The 24,411-nt window shown below is 41.5% G+C and overlaps 1 protein-coding gene across 2 annotated transcripts; it reads right to left on the bottom strand.

The window, feature by feature from the left end:
• Positions 1–258: 258 nt before the first annotated feature.
• On the bottom strand, positions 259–24,402 carry LOC125767850 (heterogeneous nuclear ribonucleoprotein K). 2 transcript variants are annotated; one of them, XM_049434775.1, is made up of 10 exons: positions 24,253–24,402; positions 17,070–17,271; positions 16,812–16,868; positions 14,214–14,257; positions 11,826–11,898; positions 10,125–10,223; positions 3,597–4,012; positions 3,301–3,520; positions 3,043–3,212; positions 259–2,484 (listed from the first exon to the last, which is right to left on the bottom strand). In XM_049434775.1, exons 2-10 carry the CDS (start codon positions 17,262–17,264, stop codon positions 2,427–2,429), a joined length of 1,332 nt encoding a protein of 443 aa, XP_049290732.1. In that variant the 5' UTR covers positions 17,265–17,271; positions 24,253–24,402; the 3' UTR covers positions 259–2,426. The 2 variants fall into 2 exon arrangements, with proteins under 2 accessions (XP_049290732.1, XP_049290731.1); XM_049434774.1 differs by lacking the exon at positions 24,253–24,402 and adding an exon at positions 17,819–19,287.
• Between the last annotated feature and the right edge of the window lie 9 nt (positions 24,403–24,411).

Below are 24,411 nucleotides of genomic sequence, written 5' to 3' on the forward strand. Positions count from 1 at the left end.
TTTTTTTTATTGTCCTCACAGAAGGAAAGAAATATAAAAAATATTCACTTCTTTCAAAACAATCTATGTGTTTAAAATGCGAGTGAAAGGCAAAAACACTTCACAAAACAACATTCGTTTGTTTTATTAAGTTTGTATTGTATTTGCTTTACCAAAGGGGGGGTTGCTCTTTTCATAGTTAATCAAGCCATTTTGTTTGAGTTTACCGTCCAGAGTTGAATTACATCCCCGTACCAAAAAAAAAACCGAAACAACAAATAAGGTCTCCACTATCCATATATATTTCTTTTAATACTACAATTTCGTTTTTTGCGTTCTTCTCTAGTCTGTGTTTAACCGTTTCAATTAGTCTTCTGTCTGTCTGGTTTCAATTTCAACACCGCGCCTTTCTGTGTCTACTTTCTACTGACTTTCTGTACGTTCTGGGGCGTACTACTTTAATGTACTCTCAGCATTTCTTGTATTACTGAACATGTTTGCGTTCGAAGTGTTACAATTAGATGTTACTTCCTTCTTTCAGAAGTTTATATCTTCTCCTACATACGCACGCATCTTTTTTTACCTTTCTAAAAGACAACTTTTAAGTGTTTTGTTTGTTTTTTTGTTACCATCTAATATATTCTTCTGCTTTACTTGTTTTTTTTCTATCGCTAATAACAGCGCATAGAGTTAGAGCACTTTCAATACATTTGGTATGCTTGTGAGAGAATTGTGTATATGTGTGTGTGTTTTACTTTTGTTTGTTGCTTTTCAATTACATTTAATGTACTATTAATGGCGCGACTTCCCTTTTCTATTTCCCCCCCGTTTCCCACACTAACAGGCGACAACATACACTCACACTCATGTCGGGGGGGTTGTGTAAAGAGATGAAATCGTACAAGTTATTAAAAGATCGACTACTACCCATTCCCAGCTTGGAGAACCGTAGGCTTGGAATAGTTAAATTTTTACTTGTGTTTATGTTTATGAGTGTGCGTGTGTGTGTGTCATTGTTTTGGTTCATTGGATGGCTGGTTGGATGGTTGATTAAATGGTTGGTTCATCATCACACCTCTTATCATTAAATGGAAGTAGTACAATCTGACAAAATGCGTTGAGGATTGAGTGATCATACCGTCCGTCCTCGCCCTATTTACTACGCTCTATCGTGGGGGCGCACACACACATACGCACATAAAGACATGTGCACGTGTTGGGAGTCAAACCAGGAAATCGGTAGAATATAATTGCAGGATGCATCCTAACACTGGGCCGTATAAATTGTTGTAGCAGGATGTATGATAGGGAGAGGAATAGTATTAACTTGACCGAGCGCGCCTAGCCCTTATAAGCTATGGACTTTTGTTTTTTTTTTATTTCGATTCTATTTAATTCATGAGATTACTGGAATTTATGCTGGTTAGAAGAAAGACACTTAACATTACACTGTTTTTTTTTTGGGAAAAAATGTTTCCTCTTCCGTATTCCAGCACTTCTCTCCTTCTCTCTGTTTTTTTCTGTTTTTCTGTTTTTGCATCATTACGCGTGGAGGACTCGGTTTTGTAGAAATCTAGAAACCAGCCGCGCTGTTCCTTTGCTCCTTGTATTGACAAAACAGAACTGAAACTGTAAAATGAACGTTAAACTATAAACTAAATACCCTGCCGGTCATTAACTGCCGATCTGAACTACTAAACGTAAAGAAAATGCCCGTATTATTATTGGCTCGGAACAAAACGAAAGGTTCCCCACATTCGCTTTTCTTTTTTTTCTCTCTCTCTCTCACTCTCTCTAGTGATGCACTAGGCAAAATCATATATATTTTCTTCTCGTTTCACAACCTACGGTACCACATACTTTCTTGCTGTAGCACACACATCGGGTGAAGGTAAAGCAAACAAATATCTCTAGAAGAAATAATAATTGAAACTGACGCATAACTGAACCATAGAGACCGAACCCTTACGCTTCTTCGTGATTAGATAAAACAGTAAAGTTATACGCTTCCTAGCAGTGGACCTCCAGGCGAGAAAAATGCCGCATCGCAAACACCGATGAAAACACGCGCACATGATGCTACATCATCTCGGGATAACAAATAAATCGTTGTAAAATGCTGTTCTCGTTACTGGGCGATTCACGTGTGAACACGTGGCTATTGAGATAAAATGTACGTAGTCAAGTGGTAAAAAGATACAAGTTCACATTCTTACTAACACCCTGAGGTGTTACTATTATTACGGCTTATAGAGAAACGATACGCGCTAGGTGGAGGAGGAGACTAGGCTGTTTTTTTTTACGTTTACCCTACCATGCCCTACGCAGTTCTAAAAGTTCCAAGTATTTTCTACACACTGCCCACATACTCTATTTATTCCACTTATTATGGTGCGTTGGAGCGTACACACTTCCGAGGAAAAACATCACGCATCAGGGGGGTGCACTTAGTTGCGATTGAAACCACCGCCCGATCCAGCACCACCACTCAGGTTTTCACGAACGCTAAAAATAAACACGGAACAAAATCATTTTTGTTAATGAATTCGGTGGAATGTGCAATAAGTATATACGCACAGCAATTAGTAATAATATAGGGTAACACAGAAATAAACTTTCCGCAAAAAGAGATGGGCTCGATTAATGAACGGTTAGTAGGGCTAGAGTGATGTTCGTTATAACGGTAGCGAGAAGCAAACTTTGTAGAAAGACGAGAGATTTATTGTTAGTATCGTAAGCCAAACAACAAAATCACTAGTCTTCCATACAATGTTTTGCCATTTGGCAGAAGAGATGGGCGCACACAGCCGTCGGATGATCGTTGTTAGTTAAGCGAACAAACTATGAAACAGTGAGATGTGAGATTGTTATAAGCGATGTCGAGCCGTCGTATCCTTTTCCTCTTCTTTTTGCCATATCACAAGCACACGACCCAGAGTATGACGATTATGAAACGGATTGATCTTATCCGCGCACCATTCACTATAAAGCAACTATATTTTTCGTGCATGACACTTCTTACGACTATTTGCGTAACTTTGAGAGGTATGATAATCTATTTACCTTTGCTGTAGCATGTACTGCGCAGCTTGAATTTCCTTCGGTGTTCCCGTAATCGTAATGATTCGATCATTCGAACCGGGTAAGGCTTCGTCTATCTGGATAAAAGCGTTCGATTCATTTCGGATGCGACGTATTCGGCCACCTCCCTTGCCAATGATGGCACCAGCCAGCTGTTTATAGGTGTAAATAAAAAAAAACACAAATTTGTAACACTTGATTTTTCCGAATCCCATATTCCCCTCCCCTTTGGAAACTTACATCTTTGGGAATTGTAACCTGCGTTGAGGTTTTGTTATCCATAGCACCGTTGTTGCCACCGCCAAAGTTACCGAGGCTGCCGTTGCCCAAATTGCCACCGGCACCGCCCAGATTCAGGCTACCGAGATTACCGAGGGCAAGACTGTTGCCACCTCCGAAGCTGCCGCCCATATTATTTCCATTGATGGGATTTGCCCACGGATTGATGTAGTCTCGATCCCTGGCAAATGTTTGCAAATTGACATTTTAAATAAATTTATCCAACAACCTCCACTGCCCCCCAAAAACCAACTTACCTCATTCCACCGCCGCCACCTCCACCAACGCCTGCACCGGCACCACGGTTTGCGCGATCATTACCCCGATCGTATCCACGGTTGGTGCGGCCTCGATCATCGTACCGATCGCCTCCGCGCCGATCGTATCCGCTACCGGGTGCAGCACCGCCAGCATTGCGGCCACCATTACGGAATGCTCCGCTACCACCACCGCCACCACCGATACCGTAGCCACCGTACTCGTCGGCATACATGTCATCGTAGTTGTGCGGATCGTAGTTATGTACCGGACCCTTGATCGGTGTGCCTTTGATTAGCTTGATGATTTCGTTCAACGTCTTCAGACATTGTTCCTCGCTGCCTATCACTTGAGCAATGCGGTCTGTACTTTGCGGTGGTATGTTCGAGAAGATCTTCAGCCGACATCCAATTTCCTGCACAATTACAAAAAGAAGTAGAAAAAGATTGTATTAACTAAAACATAAACTAATCCGCTAAATCTATTTGGGAAACACTGGAAATCATATGTTGTTGCACCTGATAACAAAGGATATTGCAGGATATTTGAATTCAAATGTATTTTAGCTTAAATATTAAAAAAACAAATGTCGAAAGAAATTAAACTCTTGCTAATTAGAATTAAAATTGCAATTGAACGATCGCCGTAACAGGGAGCTTCCCTTCAAGACATCCTATTGGAGGACAAATGACCTATACGAAGCAAAAACGTGGAACAGATGTTGTAACACTTTTGGACCCTTTTTCTAATCAAGCGAATTAAGAAGAGACGCAAAAGGTACAAATTCACGGTACTACAATGACTTCCCTTTCGCTTAAGCAAAAAAAGAAATTCCGGATTCTTCGGTACATTGCCTCCTAGAACTAACGAATTGTGTAATTTAAGCAACACACATACGCAACTTGTGCCAAATAATGCGATCCTTCTCAATTCAACACTCTTCCTTCCGGTGCGTAGTACGAAGGATACGTATAGGTGTTCGCTGGTAATAATTACAGCAAGATCCGTAGCATGATCTACCGTCGCAATGCTTCTTGTTCGTTGTCTCGAAAAATTTCCAAACCGGCAGACACGTTGATCGGCCGTAACGCGCTACCAGCTGCGCAAGTTTGATGCGGCGCGCAAGACAAGACAGAGCTCATATGGCGGCCCGCCGTACGAATTTGAATGGTTGGCAACGGACCGAAAGGAAATGCACAGGAAGTAAAAGAATGTGCGATAAAGGGCACACATGCGGAGCTAACGGATGTGGTATGTTGCAGCGTGGAGAGAAAAATAAGAAGCAAAACGGCCAAAAACTCGGGCGCAGCTGTGCGAGAAATAAATGGTTGAGAACAAAGAGTAAAAATGGAGGGAAAATGAACGAAATAATAATTATTCGATCTTAGGTTTTGTTTTCCCCATCTCGCTCTGTCTCTTGGCTGAAAGGACGAATCGAAGCAATCCTGGAACGCGTGAGACAGAGAGCTGTCAGCGTGACTGACATATCAAGCACACAACATGTGCGTAAAATGCTCATGTGATGGGACAGACAAACGATGCTTGTGGAACACTGGGACACAAATTAATTTACCGGAATTTCTACAACTTTTATTTCTACGTTTTTTTTTGCCATATGCCCCTACGCACATATGCACAGAATTCTGTAAGAAAAAATGACATTATTTACACCATACACGCACATGGAAGCTGACTTAATTGACAAACAAGCAAAAAGGGATGATGCGGGAGAGAGAGTGTGTGTGCGGAAGGGAAACAAGAAAAGAACAAGAAGACGGTGAAGAAAAAAACAGAATAAACTTCACGCAACAGGGGACGACGGAACACACTAAATTACGATCGGTCGACAATGTGACGATGACGATGGCAGATGTGTACGGTAGCGGGTAAAAGGATACCGTGTCAATGTTACACGCACACACACTTAAACTCGCAAACAAGTTTGTAAGAAAACGAAGAACGAAAGGGAAATCCATTTCAATGGTTGCTCCAAAAAAGACAGCTGGTAACATTACGATAGGTGTGTATATGCTCGTTAAAAGAAAAGGTGTTCGGTCGCTGTGCTTCATGTACTCGTCGTATGTCTACTCTTGCCCATTTTTTTGAGGGGGAGCACATCCTTATGCTTCATTTCCTACGATGGATGTAAATCACACAACGCACTGAAAACGCTGGTACGCAACGAATCATCTACAATGTGGCAGTAATACGATTTTAAATGTAATTGAACTGTCATCAAACAATCGTTCTGTAATTTGTGTATACACACGCACGCACACACACCTATCGACACAGGACGAGTCTGAATAATCGACAAAAAGCACACATTTACCCCAAGAGCATCATTACAAGTGCGCGAATCAATGGACAAGAAGCAGGCCGGGAGAAATTATATACCAGCCGGAAACACAACTAAGGATTCGTACGTATTCGGGTTTATAACACACTTTTATCGATTTGACGTGTCTTTGCTGTCTCACCGCAAGCAAACAAATGTAGTTTGTGATGTTACAAACGGTGGTGTCACCGATCCGATGGAGTAGCGAGGAAGGAAAATTAGTATCAAATCCTTGTCTGATCCTTTTACAGGATGGATGGATTAAATTCGCTCCCCAAGAAACGTACTACCGTCATATCACAACACGAGCATACATTCAATTAAGCTTTTTTTTAGGTTTTACATTTTAGAGAAAGAGGACTTTTTTAACGACGAGAGTTTCATTTGTAAAATTTTGAAGATATAACACCATTCTTACCGCCATCGTATGGAGCTGGTATGACTATTCCACATGTACGGTAGCATAGGCCTCAAGGAATCGTTGATGCCTGCAGTTCTGCCTCTGAGCGTACCGTATCCTGATGTCAGCGCAACGTACCAACGGGGGGTGGCCGATGTTGGCTCTCCAAAGAGGAACATCATTTTCTTGCTCTCAACCGAGACAAATTGAAATATTTCTTTGTTCGATACCCGCAACAGGAAGTACCGAAAACAAAGCACCACCTAGGGTCCAACCGAACGGGAACGGTAAGCGGGTAGCTGGTGGATGATGAAGATCCGAGGAACTGGGAGCGCGCGCGCACACACACACACATATATATGTAGCAGCTAACACCTTGTTCAGTTAATGGAGTAACACAACTCGAAATTCGGTAAGGGAATCATCAGTTTTGAAGGAGATGACAAGCTTTCTCTAATCAACCTGCACCAAACACGGGCTTACTACTGTTTTTTTTATCACAGCCTTAATCTTTCTTGCACAGTGAAAATGTCCGTGTACTTTTATCTGTCACATTTCTCATTCTAAACACTACACCGGAAGGAATAACCGGAACTTAGTTGCACGCAGTAAGCTTTTACTCTGGGACCAAATAATTCGGTTTGCTCGGATTACTCCTATATCAGCAAGATTAAGATCCGATAGCGAAAGCAAGGTACTCTACGATGCCGGCCAAATACCGTCGAGTTCCTCGAACGGCAACTGTTCGATGCCAACTGAATGACGAGAAACGTGTCCATTGAGCAGAAAGCTGTTGCGCATGCCTTAACCTCTCCCGGTTACTATCATCATCCCTCTGTTTCCCTTCTTCGCACCAAAGAGTTCCTCCCCTCTTCGCGCTTTCATCGTGCATTCACTGTGTTTTAGGGAATGCAGTGTGTCCTTTTTGCCTTTCCTTTTACACATCGACTATTCGGGTCTTGCCCATCAGGCACACTCCGCACACCACCAGCTGCCTCTAGTGCGTATCGATACACACACACATACTCTTCTTGCTCTCTGGCCGTTTGTCTGGTGAAAGATCGCGCGCACTCACTACTCTCGCGGCGCGCTCCCGAAACGGATTTTTCGTACACGTGCACGCATACAGAGGTAGGCACGTGACAGCATACATCATATCGATGGAGATGCTTTTGCCTGTTTCTCAGAAGATCCCTTTTGTTTCTTCTTGGTCTTCATCTGCTTCTTTTGTTGTGTAAAAGGCCCCGTGCAACCTTGTCCCTCTGTTCCTCGACCTGACTACAATCAACCCTGAAACGAGAACAACTGCCATTGTAGCCCGTCTCGTCTAAAAACCTACACATCGTCCTCTACCTTCTTCGATCCAAGGGGTATTTTCTACAGAGTATTCTTATTTTCGAACCGCCAGTGTGTACGAAGGTAACCTTAGAATACCAATCTTCCCCATTACCTGGTGCCTCTTCTGGTGCAGCTGGCACACCCCGTAACTTCTTCCTTTTTTTTTTACTCTGTTGCTGCTGCTTGCCGGTTCGACGACGTTTTGGATTCCTTTTCCTACAATCAATCAATAGGAAAACGTCTCTCTTTTTCTCTCTCTGTACCAAAGGACTGTGTGTGTACGTTTTGTTGCTTCAACTAGCACCTGCCTGCAGCATACCCAAGCTGCGTTTCCATATGGCGAATGACGAATACAATACAAAGAGGTCCTGGCCCTGCCACACCGCCTAATGGTGAGTGCAGCCGATGTATATCATCGCCCAAACTATGGCTGTCACAAGTTATGTTATACAAAAAGAGGGAAAAAAAAGATTCCAAATTACAGATTTTTCTCTACTTCAATTCTTACATCGTGGTAGAAATCTTGCTACATACTTGCCCTCTCATATTAACTTCATACTGGCTAACTTCACAATAAAAAAAATAAACTCAAAAAGCCTAACAAAAAATGATAATGATAAACTAACTGTTTATCGGACCGCATACAAATTTACCACCCCATCAAATCCATATGACAGCCTTTCTCTTTCTCTCTGTGTCTCTCTCTCTCTCTCTCTCGGGCAACATCGCAAAACCACAAAAGACAAAGGACATACGGACAGCGGCAAATAAAGTGTGTGTTGTGCTGTGTGTCGCCTGAAAACTTTACCATAATTACCCTACATTTCAGAACCACTGTCCTTACATACACACAGCACAATTCGCCACTATAGAGCCGGCCACCCGAAAAGGATCTTGACACAGGCAGAGCAAACGGAAGCAAATGTGCAATGTGCTCTCATTATAACCAGCGGTGGTTAGAGTCATAATTATTTCCATGAAACGTTGAAAATAGTTTCCAGCATGCATGGGTTACGGGGCAGGAACGCACCAAAGGAGGTCATAAGCCATCACTAGCGCCTTCTGGTAGCCGTGGTTAACCAGCGTGCAACCACTACCATCACCAGCACCACCAGCAGGCACTACACCACGACGTCCCACGACGATCTCCTTTTTGCGTGCACGTAAGGATATCGGTACCAGAGCGCGCAAAGCGTACGTGGTGTGTGCGTGGCCATGGCGGGGTTTACACTACTACATGCAATAAGCCGATCTTCACACACACAGACCCACACCATATCCGCGTGTGCCCCCACCCCGTCATGGTTCTGTGCGTATCTTAATAACGATTTGCTTTTGTCATCTGTTCCCCAGGATTACATGTGCCCCGCGCGTAGCCTGGCGTGCCACTGCTAGCAATCAAACCGCTGCTGCCAGCTTTCTGGCCGTAGCATAACGCAGCTAACCAACACATACTGTTGGCGCCGTTAAATGCTCTAACTGCAGACAGAAATAGCCTCTCTCCGCCTCTTACTTTGGCCACTCTCGCCACTATTCGCACCGGGTCCGACGAACTGTCGATCATTCGGGCGCTCTGGCAAACGAACCGTTTTTCACTGCGCCCCGGGTCTTTCCCGGTTAAAATCTTACTGTGGCACCTCGATGGCGCGCAATAACCCACGGCACGGCCTCGAACAACCGGTGCCGATGATGACGGGGATGATGATTGGCTAGCACTAGTAGCACCATTTCCAAAAAAAAACCCCCCGTAGATATATATTCTCCAAAAATTGGTTCCGACCATTGGAAGTTATTCTTCTCTTTTTTGTCTCTGTGTGTTTGTGCGGTTTCTTCCTTACTGTCGACGTTTTGGCGCAATGTAGCACAGACGCAGGACATGCAAGAGGCGTGGAATTCGATGCACAAAGCATTCCAAACCAAGCATTTTAGCCAGTTACCATTGCATCTCCTCTACCATTGCCGTTCCTCACGCACTCACCCATACACTGACGTCATGTATTGGCATGGAAATTGGCTTCACGCGCGCAACTAGCGCGCCCCTTCTGTTTGCACGTTTTTTCATGCGACAAAGGATCCGGCTATGGATATCCTAGAGTCCGAGATCCGTGTACACATTCTACCAAAAACAGAAGGGTTGCAAATAAGAAACAAATTTTAAAGCATCCAGCAGTAGGGAACGAAAATACGAGAGATCGCTGCCAAGAATGCCAAAAAAAACCCCAACGTAACATGGCACAGCGATGGACAAACATTCCATGGCACTTAAACTGTTGACTCAGAGCAGTTCATAATTTATCCACTTGGTTTGATGATGAAATATTCAGAGCTGCGCGACATGTACACAACTTTTTTTTTTAGTTTTCTTGGAACTGCGTACTCTACCGGACACCTTGGGATACGTTTGTAGGTCGTTGGAATTGTGCTGATTCTAGTATTACTATCTGTACTTACATCTTTTATCTCCTTTATTTTGCTTCCACCGCGACCGATGACACATCCGGCCAGGCTTAGATGGATCAGTATTCTCAGCTCGTACTCATTATCTCCGGCCTGAGGTCATCGATCCATTGGTGATCAATAAATGGGTGCCAGAAAGATAGAAGAAAGAAGATACAATTGAAACAATTAATTTAAACACGTAAGCAGCACTAATAGAATAATAGTATAAACTTAATATATATGTTGTTTTTTTCTATTAAGGTTAAAATACAGGGTTTTCAGATGATAGAATCAAGCGAATACGAAAACAAAATAAACAGATCGCATCTTAACGACCTTAGATGACACGAATCGCATTCAGGAATAAGAAAATGGAAGCAATTAATAACACAATTGAGGCATATGTTAGCAGAACGCTAGTATGGCGTTATCAGCGTGTATAAACACGAACAGGGTTACAACTAGTATCAGTATATTGCATTGTATTGTGCTATCATGTGCTGTCATTTTCTTATCTCTTTTAAAAACCATTATAGCTTAAGCATTTCTATTGCGAAAGGGAATGGTTTTTGCATATAAAATTTTTGAAGGATTAATCACTCTCACACTATGGAACAGAGTGCGTATAGATTGCGTTGCCATCACAAACAGAAAGGATTCCGATAAAAAGAAAAGGATCAAAATGGAGTAATGTTTCATGGTTATCCATTTTATTGAAGCTTCCCAGGTATGACGCAAGCATCGTAGTGCCTTTGTTGTTAGCCCTTTCACTAGACTTGGTAACCCACCCATCAATCCAACCAGGACATTTCGCTAAAAGGACTCGAATCGTGACAACTTGGTGGGCTATGCCATGATAATCCAGTGTTCTGCATTCAAACACGAAAAAGGTAGACAGTTGAAACAACGTGCAATATAGTTTTCTACAAATACATCAACACGAACCCAATGAGTGTAAATACAGGGTTGCGCGACCGTCTACTACGTACAGACAATCCGACGCCATGCACTTTATGAAAATTTAAACTTGTAATTACGCCAAACACGCGATTCCAATTGTTCCACAACCGCTATGACTGTGGTTTAGGGTATGAGAGACAGTTGGATTTAAGGAATGGATGAAAGAAAAATAAAAAAACGGCAATTGTACCTATTCCCAACCATCCAACGATGGTGGTTGCTGGTGAAAGGGCAATACACGCTAACGTTAGTGAACTGTATTTAGAACCAGAACCTTAACCTGTTCTATCATTACCTCTTAAGAAATAAAAACAAAGCATAAAATATAAAAAAAACACGACCAATTTCCTTCATTATGTGTTTCATTGAGTGTGAATTGTAGATTATGTACGTTGTGCACGAAGAATTTGTCTCATTTCTTTATTTTATTAGTACTCCAGGTAGCTCTCGAGCAACACTATTATATAGCGGACCGTGGAAATATCGAATAATTTGTTTAAATTTTGTACTTCAATCTAATCGAGATCTTAAATATTAGGTACACAGTTTACTTAAGGTATTACCTGTACATAAATTTACTGATTTGAAACAGAATAACTAAAGGACATAAAAAAGAATAAGTAAGTTACAATTTTTAAAGGGAGAAATACTAAGCATTGAATGTTTAGTAATAAATGAATGTTTGTAACACTACCAAGAAATGGTTAGTAATAAATGTAAGTAATTCACTACAATGTACTGGCATGCACTTACCCGATCAAGATGCTTCATCACGTCTTTCACAACTTTCGTCACCGTCTCCATATCGCCACCAATAGTAAGAACACTGTAAATACAACGACCGAGAGATAAAGTGTAACACACATTCATTAGCAAATCTGGCATTAAGCATCGGGTTCATCGATTGTAGTATGGATTTTTGCCTCAGCAACATCAGTATACAACAACAATACGTTACGTTTAGAGTTTTTTGCAGAAATACATTAGTGTCGTTGTATGAAAATAATAAACAAATGATGCTGGCTTCGAGCCAGCCGAAACGTACTCATCATGGATTACAACACATTTTGATTATGGGTATGGTTTGGGGCGGGAAGATACGCAAAACGATTTTAAAAGTTTAAAAGCATCGCAAAGGGTTTTGTTGCTTATGATCTTACTCACGACGATTGATTTGAATCGTTTCCCGAAAACGTACATAAAATTGTGCTTGAATAAAAACATAACGAAACATATACTTAAGCTTGTATATATGCCAGTAAGAGTTACACATATATCACTGCAAAGTGATGAACATTTCCACACCGGAAGACAAATTATTAAAAACACGTGTTTTGATGTGTGTTTTTTCAACACGGTTATACGACAACGAAACCACCTTACCAAACACCCTGCTGGGAGTTAGTGTGCTTAGGCATTAACGTGTTGCATTATTATTGATGTGTATTATTTGCTTTGTTCAGTAATAATCTGTATTGATAAGGATTTGAAAAAAGATACTAATCAGCTATTCATTGGTTTCTATTAATATTTAGCATTAATGTGTGTTTTAAGTGTATGAAATGTTAGTCTTGGGGTGGAATGGAACGTCAATTATAGCAAGAAATCTAAGTAATTTAATACACATTTAAACAAGCTAATGTTTTTTGTACAATCGTTAAGAAAGGGAGAGTAAGAGAGAAAAAGAGAAAAACAAAAGCAACTGTGGCAACGAAGTTGTGACCAGGGGACAAATGCACTCATAGTAAGGGAGCGGCAAAACAGACAGGATAAAGGGAAAGGTCCCAAGGATATTCGACTTCCAGAGAATGGTGATTGTAAAGGATGCAGACAAAACGAAAGTAGCACAAACATACAAAAAAGGTGGGTGGGGGGTGGGAAACAGAAAGAAAAACGATAACACGCACAAGAGATATTGCAGCATAGTATAATGTGTTTAAGAAGGAGTTGAGGCTTTCTTTTTTCTTTTACAACCTATGAGCAATACACAACGCAAAGGGGGAACAGGGTGGAAAAGAAAATCGTGAACCAAGAATCGTATTTTTTGCCGAATGCATTCTGCTCTGTTGCACGATAATCGATACGGGAAAACCTTCTAGAAGGGGCAGGGAGGAGAGCCGGGTAGACACTGTCCGACAGGGTACGAAGGGATTGGAAGGTGGTGTTACTTCGCGTAACGGGGATTTCTACGAGCGTTGGGGCAGGTGATGTGAATCATTTCAAACACGTAGAAAACAAACAGAGATTAACAAATGTGGATATTAGATACTGAGTGGGGAAGGCAGCACACATACAGTCTAGATCATTTTACTACCATTCCAATATTCGAATGACATAGAATTGTTATTTTACACGAGAGACACTTAAACAGGAGCATATCTACACTTTATGGAAACCGAAATTGTACCTTCGAAGTAAGCACTACCAATCAGGCACAGGATGAGATTTCCTGTTTGAATATCAAAAGCTCTGTAACCAAGGATTTCAAATATTAGCTAAACCGTGGTACTATCGTCCGTGGTACTGACAGGCACACACTGTACTTAAAAGACGACAGGTGTATGACAGGTGCCGATGATGGGCAGTTCCCAACGCGAAGATTAAATTTAAAGAAGATACAAAAAGTTAATAATTTCCAGTTCGGCTTTCCATTCGATTTACCGTTATCAGCAGCTGTTCGTGTACAATTTATTACGAATGACGTTTTTGGGCGGGGGTCAACCTGTCCCCGGTATGGTCAGTGCTTTTCTCGAAGATAGATGGTATTATTATTTTGAGTGAGAATTTCGATAGCTTTAACAAACAGAAACTTGCAAACATTTCACCTCAAATGTAAGGTTGGCTTGAATGATGATCATTTCGTAAACAAAAGTGAATGATAGAGAGAGAATTGCGTGAAATGTACATTTACAAACGATTTGCAATAAGAAATGAAAACAAAAACAACAAAATGATCATATTGATAAGAACACACTCGTTTTTTTCTTCACTTGGTGGATATATGGAATGGAAATAGATGTTTGTGGAATCATGGTTTTTTTTTGTTTGTTTGTTTGTTCGGGATAGTTATTTGTAATATTTGTTTGGTTTCTGTTGCTTAGAGAATATATAAAGAGAAAAATAAAAGAAAGAGGTCTTTACCGTTCGGGGCCAGTACAGTCGCCTACATTCACTTGGGCTTGATACTGCGCATTTGGGGGGATGATGTGCGCACAAAGGACACGCAGCCGCACAGAAGAAGATTGGTGTGTGTGATTTTTAATTGTTTTTTTTTGGTTTGATTTAGGTGACACAGGGTGACACACATATACACGACACACACACACACATGGGAGACACGAGGTATGGTTGAGTCGTAGAGTATTGCATATTTTGCATAATTGGTTTTTTTATTTACCAATACACAAAACACGCACACACACACACACACACGTTTGGGTTTGATTTTGTTTAGGTTTTTGTTTTTTTGGGATTTTTTGTGTGTTTTGTTTCAATCAAACGATGTTGGTAATTGCGGTGCGCCGTTTTTTGTAAAATACACATGTCCCAGCGACACATGTGCATAGAACCACCATTGGAAAAGAGAGAAAGAGAGAGAGAGAGAGAAAGAGAGAAGAGAAGAGAGAGAGAGAGTAGAAATTTATATTATTTTCCAGAAGAGTTGATCCGCGTCACGTCAGGCACGGATGGATGGACGAGTGAGCGGGCACGGGCGGGCACAATCAGACGAGTAGGCAGGCACGGGCGCAGGTGAGCGATCATCACAGGGCCAGGACATATGGAAGTGACACAATAGGGTCGATTTATGGTGGCGTTTTTTGTTTTTTTTTGTTCGATGATGGTAGCAGTAGCATTGGCAAGTAGTAGGTAGGTAGTAGTAGGAACAGTAATAATAGCAATCATGTACACGTGTATATTTGGTTGGTATAGCGATGGTTGCAGATATTCCGGAACAAATCCAGAGCGAGTGTGACACGTTTTTGGTTGCGTCCAGACAGAAGACGATGGTGATCGAGTCATTGTTATCAAGATCGTAGAATGGAGTAGGTTAGACCGCCGATTGCGTTTCCATATAGTGTTCCATTAGAATGCGAAATTGGCGTTCAGTTTGCCGGCATCAATAGTGGTTATAGAGTCAGTATTATGGGTTCATCAATTAAATGACCAAGTTTTGTCAGCCAGATGGGTGGTGGTGGTGGTAGGTGGTGAGCAAGGTGGGTAAGTACATTGAAGTAGAAACGATCGCAGTTTGATTAATTCGGATCAGTTTGGAGATCATTACCCAGTTATCGGTCAGCATAGATTTTGGGTACAGACACGTCAGAGACCAGACCCGTGGTTTGGTGGTGGTAGCAATAATAATGATGGTAAGGCAGTCGCGAGCAGGCAGATCAGTAAGTCAGTTGTACCACAACGATTAAAGATGATAGTACATAGTGGTTGGTGGAACCGATGGGTTATATAAGAAATGTTGCCCGAGTGTCACCCAGAAGCGAATAATGTACCACCGATTCACAGAGCAGTCCAGGCAAGACCAGGATCATGGTACACAAACATTAGACGACGCATTTGTTCGGTGTGCGACGGATGAGCGTTGTTATCGTACCGGTACCCCGCAAAAAAGGGTTTGTGTTTGTGTGGGTTTTGTGAGTAATGTGCACAAAAGATATTTCGCCAGCAGACAGACCGCGTGTAACGCCACCGTCAGGACATCAATTTCGGGTTTTTTTTTGTTCCAGACATCACCACCGGCGCAGACAGGTTCAGGATATAGTATTTTTAGAGCGATTCGTTTGGTTAATCAGCACGCGTTCAAGTGAGTTGCATTTATCCGAGTTACGGTAGGTGGTAGTAGAGGGCCAGTGTGGTATTTGGTGGTGGTGGTAATAGCAGTAGATGAACATGAGTAGTCATTTTGGTTTTGTTTAATTCAAATACGATACCAACAGTTTAACACACCCGAGAATCGATAGATTGCGGAATACATATGAGAGTGGGGGAGAGGAAAAAGAAGAAAAAATCATATTTAGATACAGGCTTAACGTTGGCGCAACCAACTAATGGCATTAGAAAACACATCAATAAAGGAGCAGAACTCAGAAGAACGTCGAACGAGGAAAACTAATAATCGTATAAAACGGAGGGTTTTTGTAACGAAATTTAACATACTTTACAAAAGACGATTGATATAACCAAACTTTACTCGACACTAACGAGACGCTATCGAAAGGTAAAGGTATCTGAACCAACCGAACGCGGTGAAGAGTGCCCCTCATTGCAACCGTATATGGGGTAAAGTCAATAGCTGGATGACTGGGAAGTAGTATACCTCGGTTAGTAAGTAATGTGTATATCATCTACAGTGAGGATTTAGCTATCTTGTACAAAATGACTTACAAAAGAAGTCTTCCATGTATCCTGTTAATTGTTCTCTGTTAATACAGAGTTCGATACGATTGAAACATTGTATCATCGGTTCGTATCAGAACCCATTCAAGGGATATCGATTAGATAGCTGTATATCTGTTTTTTTTTTTTTAATTACTATTACATTACATCTGCAGCAAAACTTGATCGAGATGAGAGTAAGATTTGGTTAACTAATAGTCGTGCCGATGTCGAAAGCAGAGTACAAGAAATAAAAAAATAAACGAAGTTTAACAAAACTTAACAAATTAGATATGCATTAGTTTTCAGATAGATTAACAAGAGCAAACGCCATCGCGCCATTAACCATACCTCTGTCCGTAACTTTTGGATATTATGGCCGCCTTTTCCAATGATTGCTCCAGCCATCTTTTTTTTGTAGATTGGTAAATACATCACAACGCGTTAGAAGGCGCCATCAGAAGCGGTGTGCGTATGTGTTTGTACATCGGAAAGGAGATGTGAAAATAGAAAAAATGAATTAGTTTAATCATAATTTATCAAATATACTACTCATGTGCACTTGTAGTGTGATTCTTATGGTTTCATTTGTACTGTTTCGCAACTTACCTTGCTCGGAATCAACAGCCGTACCTCCTGATCTTCGGACCGCATTCGCTTCACTGAGGACTTTGTGCTGGAATCGGATGAATCTTCTGCCTGAGCATTATTTTTTGCATTCTGCTCATCGTTCGAACCATCCTGTTCGGCGGACAACTGTTCTTCATTCGTACCATCGCTGGCATCTTCGTTACCACGCTTCATGTTACAGCTTTAATTGAAGAGAGAGAGAGAGAGAGAGAATAAGAAAAAAGACACATCTTTAATTGTACGGATCTCATCATCACGCATTTGTAGCAATTAAATCTTTATCTTTTTCTACCGGCTCAAGACACGCCGTCATAAATGCACAATCACAGCTTACGGGAGGCAAGTTGTCCACACTTGAGTGGGATGATAAGAAACTTTAAAATTTAAACTAGGTTTCACAATGAATGACGCCCTACCATCATCATCAGCATACCAGCGGTAACTTGGTTGGTTTAAAATTGTGTAGGCCACTTGCGGATTACATCAGGACAATCACTGTTAGAGACATCAGCTTATAAGGAAACATGATCTACTACGCTTTTAAACTTGTTTCTTTTGCAGCAAATGTCTAGTAAAAGCTAGTACACACCTTCTAACCGCTCTGTGGTACATCACACAATTTGGAAACAGTTTCAAAGGTTTGTTGTAACAATTGAGAAATTCGTAACTATAGTACATTAGACATCAATTGTCACTGTGAACATACTGAAATTGTTCAAAATATGTACCTCATTCATAACGCTGTGTATGTGTGACTATTGTAGATCCAAAAACGATCGTACGATCTGCTTAGTGTAAAGAGATCCTAATCCTTACAAAAAGAAACGATATATCTTCACCACAGTAACTACACTCATGGAGTACACACTACACTATACAACAGTGGTTATTATTTTCACTGAGATACCAACAGTAATCTAACACAGAAACCCTTTCGGTTCTAAAAAGAGATCAGAGAACTGAAGAACCATTTAGATGCACCGGAAATGTAGGACTGACCATGGTTGTAGAACTGGACTCATATTTATTGATAAAATTTTCTGGACCCACGGAAGATATTGCTGCAAGCGGCGACCATCAAGAACCCTCAAGCCACCCTTGGTGCTGTGTTTCTGTGTTGAACGGAGGGGAAGTTCGTACACCATTTACTAGAGAACTATCAATTGAAAGGACATATTTACTAGCTAGACATCACCGCTCCTGGCCACATCATTGGTACACGTAACTATCTATCTATTTTCGTTTCTCCCCCTCACCCCTTCTTGTGTGTGTTTGTCCCTCTGGCCCCTGTACACAGGACACCGTTGATGGGGCAGAAGAGTTTAAGGATATACCTAGCACAGGTTAGGCCCCGCTCGGACGGAACTTAATCATTACACATGCCACGAAACTATTACCACATAGTACCCAGCCACATACCCGTCACAGACAACTTCGAAACTGGTAATTTATTTTACTTTTTTCTTTTTTTTTTTGTTCCTCCACTTCTACCATCGACAGCTAATATAGGCGGGTGAGGGGCGCTTGCCCCTTGATGGCAGTGGGAAATATTATTTTTCAATACCAATGCTCACGACATCAGCAATAAATAGGACACAAAGCAAACAGCAGCACACATGCTCCGCCACCACCACCGCACCGGGAGTGGGTTAATGTTTGAAATTTTTACCTAAACAACGTTTTTTTCTCTTTAAAATATTATTTCCCAACCAAAGTGCAGATACACTTACAACGATTTTGTTAAAAAATTTCACTTTACGAACTGGAATTCGATTCCGTCGCGTTAATCGACCGCAAAAATTCAAATAGTGACGCTTCCAAAATCAAACTTCCGCACTTTCGCCGTTTTGAAGAACACGATCGAGAATGATCATTCGCACTACTTGACCCACTGAGACAGACTGAAAAAAAAACGCTCGTCGTACGCGGTCGCAGTTTACTTGTTCCGCAGGTTCGCCACTCCGGGCGACAAATAAACAAAACAACCAAACAAGATTGTAAAACTGCTGCCCACGTCGATCTAGTTGGTGATCAACGTGGTGTTACTACTGCTATTCCCCTGTGCGGAGGCGACGAGAAGGAGCGTCAGAAAAGCGTGGTGGGTCGCCTTCGTTTACTTTTCACCCTCTACGGGATCACAAATTCCAAACGGTACAGGTGTAGGTCGTCGCAGCAGCCGCTTACGCAGCACTTTACGAACACTACACACAGCTGATGCTAAAACGGAATGAATGGTGGTCGACCACAACAGGGTCGCTACCAACATGTTGTGTACCACAAACTGCTGCTGTACTAAGACGGGTAAATAATAATAATAATGATCGTTGTTCCCGCATCCAAAGCGTACGCAGCCTCGTTGCTCGGAAGAAGAATGTTGATCTCCTTCGGCAAACGAGCTTAGCTGGAGCGATTTAAGTTGAGCGCACTTTTAGAAGCTCTTCTGAACCCAACGGTGTTTGCTTACATTAACTTCCAACGGTGTGTTGCTTGGTCACAGGTGAAAATGTTGATGAGTATATATATACTCATATATATATCATATATATATTGTACATAAATACAACAATATTTAAATGCTATTGGAACTTTTGAAACTATGAAAATTCATAAATATTACAATAGACACCATCAATATTGATATTGAACAGTTTTATTTTTTCCTGTTACTTCCTGTACTTTTTATCAAATATTCTTTATACGAATTGACTAATACTTGTCGGGAGCTTTTTTCTTTAAATTGATTTCCGTTTGTTTTGTAATCGAAATACTGATAAATTTTCGGTATAAACAGCTTTATTAAATTTAAACATTCACAATTTTATCAATAATTATACTATCGAAATCTTAATCGTCGAATCCTACTTTCAACACTTTTCTTTTAACATTTAACCGCACCACATTCAGTTTTTCTTTCTGCGCTCCGAATTAAATAAAATAAAAATACAATTCTAATATTGTTTCATTAACTAAATGTACTCTTAAATGTGCAGGAGAATGTGTATAATAAGGTCTTATAAAAATCATAAAAAAGTCTTCCGAAAATTTCATCTTATCTGTTTAAAACATATTTCCATTTTTACGACAAACATCGAATTTAAATTTTTTTTTTTTTAATTTTACCCAAATGTTGCTCAACGAAAATTTATAATATACAAAAACTACTAAATGAAAAACAAAACAAGTATCGAAGCTATAAAAAAACATAAAACAAAAAAGAATTACATCATTACGTATAAAGACGATATTCAAATTGGCAATATTAAAACGAAGAAATCAATAAAAAAAGGCCCCAGCATGTACTACTGTCCCTGTGTTTCCCATTTTGCAAAACCTAGCAAACCATTGAAAAATGCATTGCCAGCTGCAAAGTTTCATCGTTGTTACCAATGCAAATCGTGGGTGAATAATGTATGCCATACGGGCTCCAAACGGAAATTTGCCACATGCTTGCCATATTAACTCAAGGCAGAAAGACATGAAACACATAAAAGAGAAAGATTTATACAAAAAAAAAGATACATTTTCTATTCCAAGTAAAAAAAACTATTTAACGTTCGACAGTGTCATAACACAAGCAGATTGTTAGTAGAAACATGGTGCTTTGAAGATTATTCTAATGTTTTGCGACAAAAAAAAGTGAAGCAAAGGATAAATATTACACTCGAAATAAATGGTCCAGATTGACACTTAAAACACCTAAGACCATCAGAAGGAGTTTGGTGTGGAGCCGACACTCTGTGATCCAAACGATTGCACATAGATAAAAAGACATTGGGAAAAGCTTTGATTGTCGATGGAATATTTTGTAATTTTGTGAAATTATGTAATAATCATTATTTAATATTCGTCAATTGCTTTATGTCATACGTTACCCTCACCAACAGCGGGTTGGGTTACGGGTATAGCACAATTAGGCTAATATGTGCTCTTTCCGAATGATTTGCATCGATAAAGCAAAAGCAATACACTATCTTCCACCTTTTTTCTTCCTTTACGGTACATAGCTGCGGACACATCAATCGAAGACAAATGATAGAATATCTGCCTCTGCCTTTTCCTCCTTATTACAATAATGTACTCCAAAGTCTGGCTTGCTGACCAAACCCGGATGGCCACTCTTTCGTCTCTTCCCGACATTTTTGTTCGAATACATAAGAAGAAAGGTAACCATCCTGCTGGTCCGATCCAACTGCATACCATATCTCCCCTTAATCCTCCTCCACACAACCTCTGGTGTCTCTGTAACATCGGCAGCAGCTTCAAAACTGTACTACAACCTGCCACCACACCACGGGTTCCCCGTGTTTCGTACGCGTAATGGTGCGTTCGTCCAAAAACGGATTGCAAAGAGGAACCTTTTTCTCGGTGGTGTGTATTATGTATGTAATAGCAAAATTGATGGGCACATGCCGCCAGCCTGTCCGAGTCGCAACAGTCTTTTGGGGCGGTAAAAGCGCCATCAGAACAACAGAAGCGTGCGCGCGCGAGGTGGTGGGTAGGGGGGGGGGGGGGGGGGGGGTTTGGTAGTTATCTTTTTTACACTACCACACGCCGGCTAATGTTTGATATTTCTCCTCGCAATGTCAAAACAAATCGGTTTCCATGGTGGCAGCAACAACGACAATACCTTTTGCCGCAGCAGCTTGCCGTAACTTTACCCACCCACCAAACCCAATACGGGGAGTGTGTGGAACCTAGTGATATGTTCTCTTCGTTGTATGGGGTATGCAATAGCCGCGGCATGGTCGCCACCTTCTCATACCACTGGCCTGTGGCCAGTTATCTCTGTATTTTTCCGGTTGTGGACACATTAGAGGTGCGCGCTTGGACAGGAGAGCAACATAAAAAGGAAGCGGTGTACCATAGGTGAACAATTGTTGAACGCCCTCTCTTTCTTTTCCATTCGCGTTCCATGTAACTGTCATGTAAAACTGAACCCATTACACGCGCGCACATACATTCACACTTTTTAATCGGCTATCGATTTGTATCAGGCGAAAGCTTTTAATCTTGTCACCGTTCGAAGCGAAGTTCATTCATCTATGCGATCGGCGATCTATCTGATCTTCACACTTGATGCGTTTGAAATTTATGCTTGTGCTGTCGGAATAAACGGGACGGTTATGAGGGGAAATCATTGCTGAAGGCCGATAGAATTCTAGACAAACATTGTTCACTCGTAGCTATTGCTCAAACGAGAGTGTTGTAGCAAAACTTGTATCTCAAGTTCAAAGCAAAAATATGCTACGCGAACACAATTCAGATGCGATGGAAAGATAACACCGGCAAACGATAAACATAATTGATTATGAGATAATCTTGCAACAGTTTAAATTACCCTATTTTCAATTTGACATTTTTGCCTTGCTTTCGGTTTCAAATTTACAAACTTCTTTCCCACAATTGATGAATTTTCAAGTAAAATATCTTAAGTTACGTTCCAATTTCGAATCTGTTCGATTCGCTGCTTTTAACAAAAAAGCTGAAACACCACCACCATTCGATTAGTTTTCAAACGCAAGTTGAAAATTCGTCGCCACTCGATCGCAGTTGGCCGCGAGGGCACTTTCTTATCAGCCGTTCTTTAAAACAGCGAACGAAAATAAACGTCGTCTAATTTACTGGCTGCTACTGCTGCCGCTGCTGCAAAATGAAGAGAAGAAAACAGCCCCAATAAAACCATAAACAGATCAAGTGTTCCATCCAGCCGAATTTGTACAAATTTTTCGCCTCTTACCGGAGAGAAAATCGATTCGTATTTCCTTCCTTCCCATGTGGTCTGCTCTGGTGCACGATGATTGAATTGCTTGCTGTTCGCTCTTACTATCTCTGTTGCTCTCACGTGCATACGCACATATTATGCGGAAGTCGACCATAAAAACTCACTACGATGAGTCACTGTTTCCGACACGCATCTTTGCACATTTTGTGATGTTTTTTTTTCATGATTTTCGAAACATAGTTCCAAAATTTTGACACGCATTTCTATTCGTCCCCAAGTTGTTTCTCCAATTAACGCGGGCAGCAGCAATTCTACCGTTCAATACTCAACATCAAGCGGTATAAGAAATAAAACAGACAGCTTTCATAAGCAATTTCAAGGGGCAGCAAAACAGCGACGACGACAGACGGCGGTACCGTAAATATTTGATCATCATTTACATATCGCCCAACAGCACAACTGGAGAGTGCGAGGTGCGTGATCATTTTTTACAAAAACGGCGAAATTTGACCCACTAAAAGTGGAAAAAACAAACACTCATCACCCGCAGGCTGGAGTACGCCCGGTACCGTTATAAGCCGGTTGACGAACCATCTTGACAACCGATACATTTGCCATATTTTGCCATGATTATTGACTATTCGCACTTACTAACTGTCGCACAATTCTTTCTCCACGCATGAGATGCTGTTCCACCCAAAACTATATCTCGGTCCAAATTCTCTGCCACGGAACATTACATAATCTCGGGAGCATTAAAGGGGGAAAAAATCAAGCAACCCGAAATCTGCGATGTATGATGTTTCTACCCCAACGACGAAATCATCCAAGTCAGACAGAATCGTATAAATGCCGTTCGTCCCGGACGGACGTGCGTCGCATGTGGAAAATAGTCGCGCACATTTCGCCATTTTAACTTCGAATGGCTTCCATCGCGAGAAAGCACCACGCACAAACATGTCCCGCGCTCCCCGCGCTGCCGGAAGACAAAACTTTCTCCTAGGCAGTAGGAATAAAGAACAACTTCTCCTGCCGTGGGCACACGGTTGCATAACGTGGACAAATTCGATCAACCTGCTGCAACCCGACCTCGACCATTACAGTGTTTATCCGGCCAGACCTTGAGAGGCCGTGCATGGAACATTCCACGTTCGCTCTAGCTTAAGAAACCGGTTCCCGGTGACCTTCATGTGCACGTTTTCCTTGGTGCTGCGAAAGGATATTGCTGCGGCGCCACTACAATAAATGATTCCTGCACCTCTCCTTGCGTTCGGTGTTCGCCGCGTTCCACGGCGTGCACAACCCGGTACAGACACTCACATGCATACACACACACAATCACACTCCTTCCCGGTCCCGGTAGGAACGTTTTCGTCTTATCATGCAGATGATGCGCGCTGGCCAGCGTATATTCCAATATGCTCATGATTTTCCACTTACCCTTTTCGATGGGAAACGCACCAAAGATTACACCGCGCTTTTGTTTATGGCAGATACTTTTGTAGAAATAACACTTTCCCGCAAAGCTTGGCGTGGCTTGCAAACACAATGAACTGCCTTCTATTTCGAGGAAGAAAATGGAGCAAGTACAGCAGCGCA

Source organism: Anopheles funestus, chromosome 3RL, assembly GCF_943734845.2.
Source record: "Anopheles funestus chromosome 3RL, idAnoFuneDA-416_04, whole genome shotgun sequence".
Taxonomy (NCBI): domain Eukaryota; kingdom Metazoa; phylum Arthropoda; class Insecta; order Diptera; family Culicidae; genus Anopheles; species Anopheles funestus.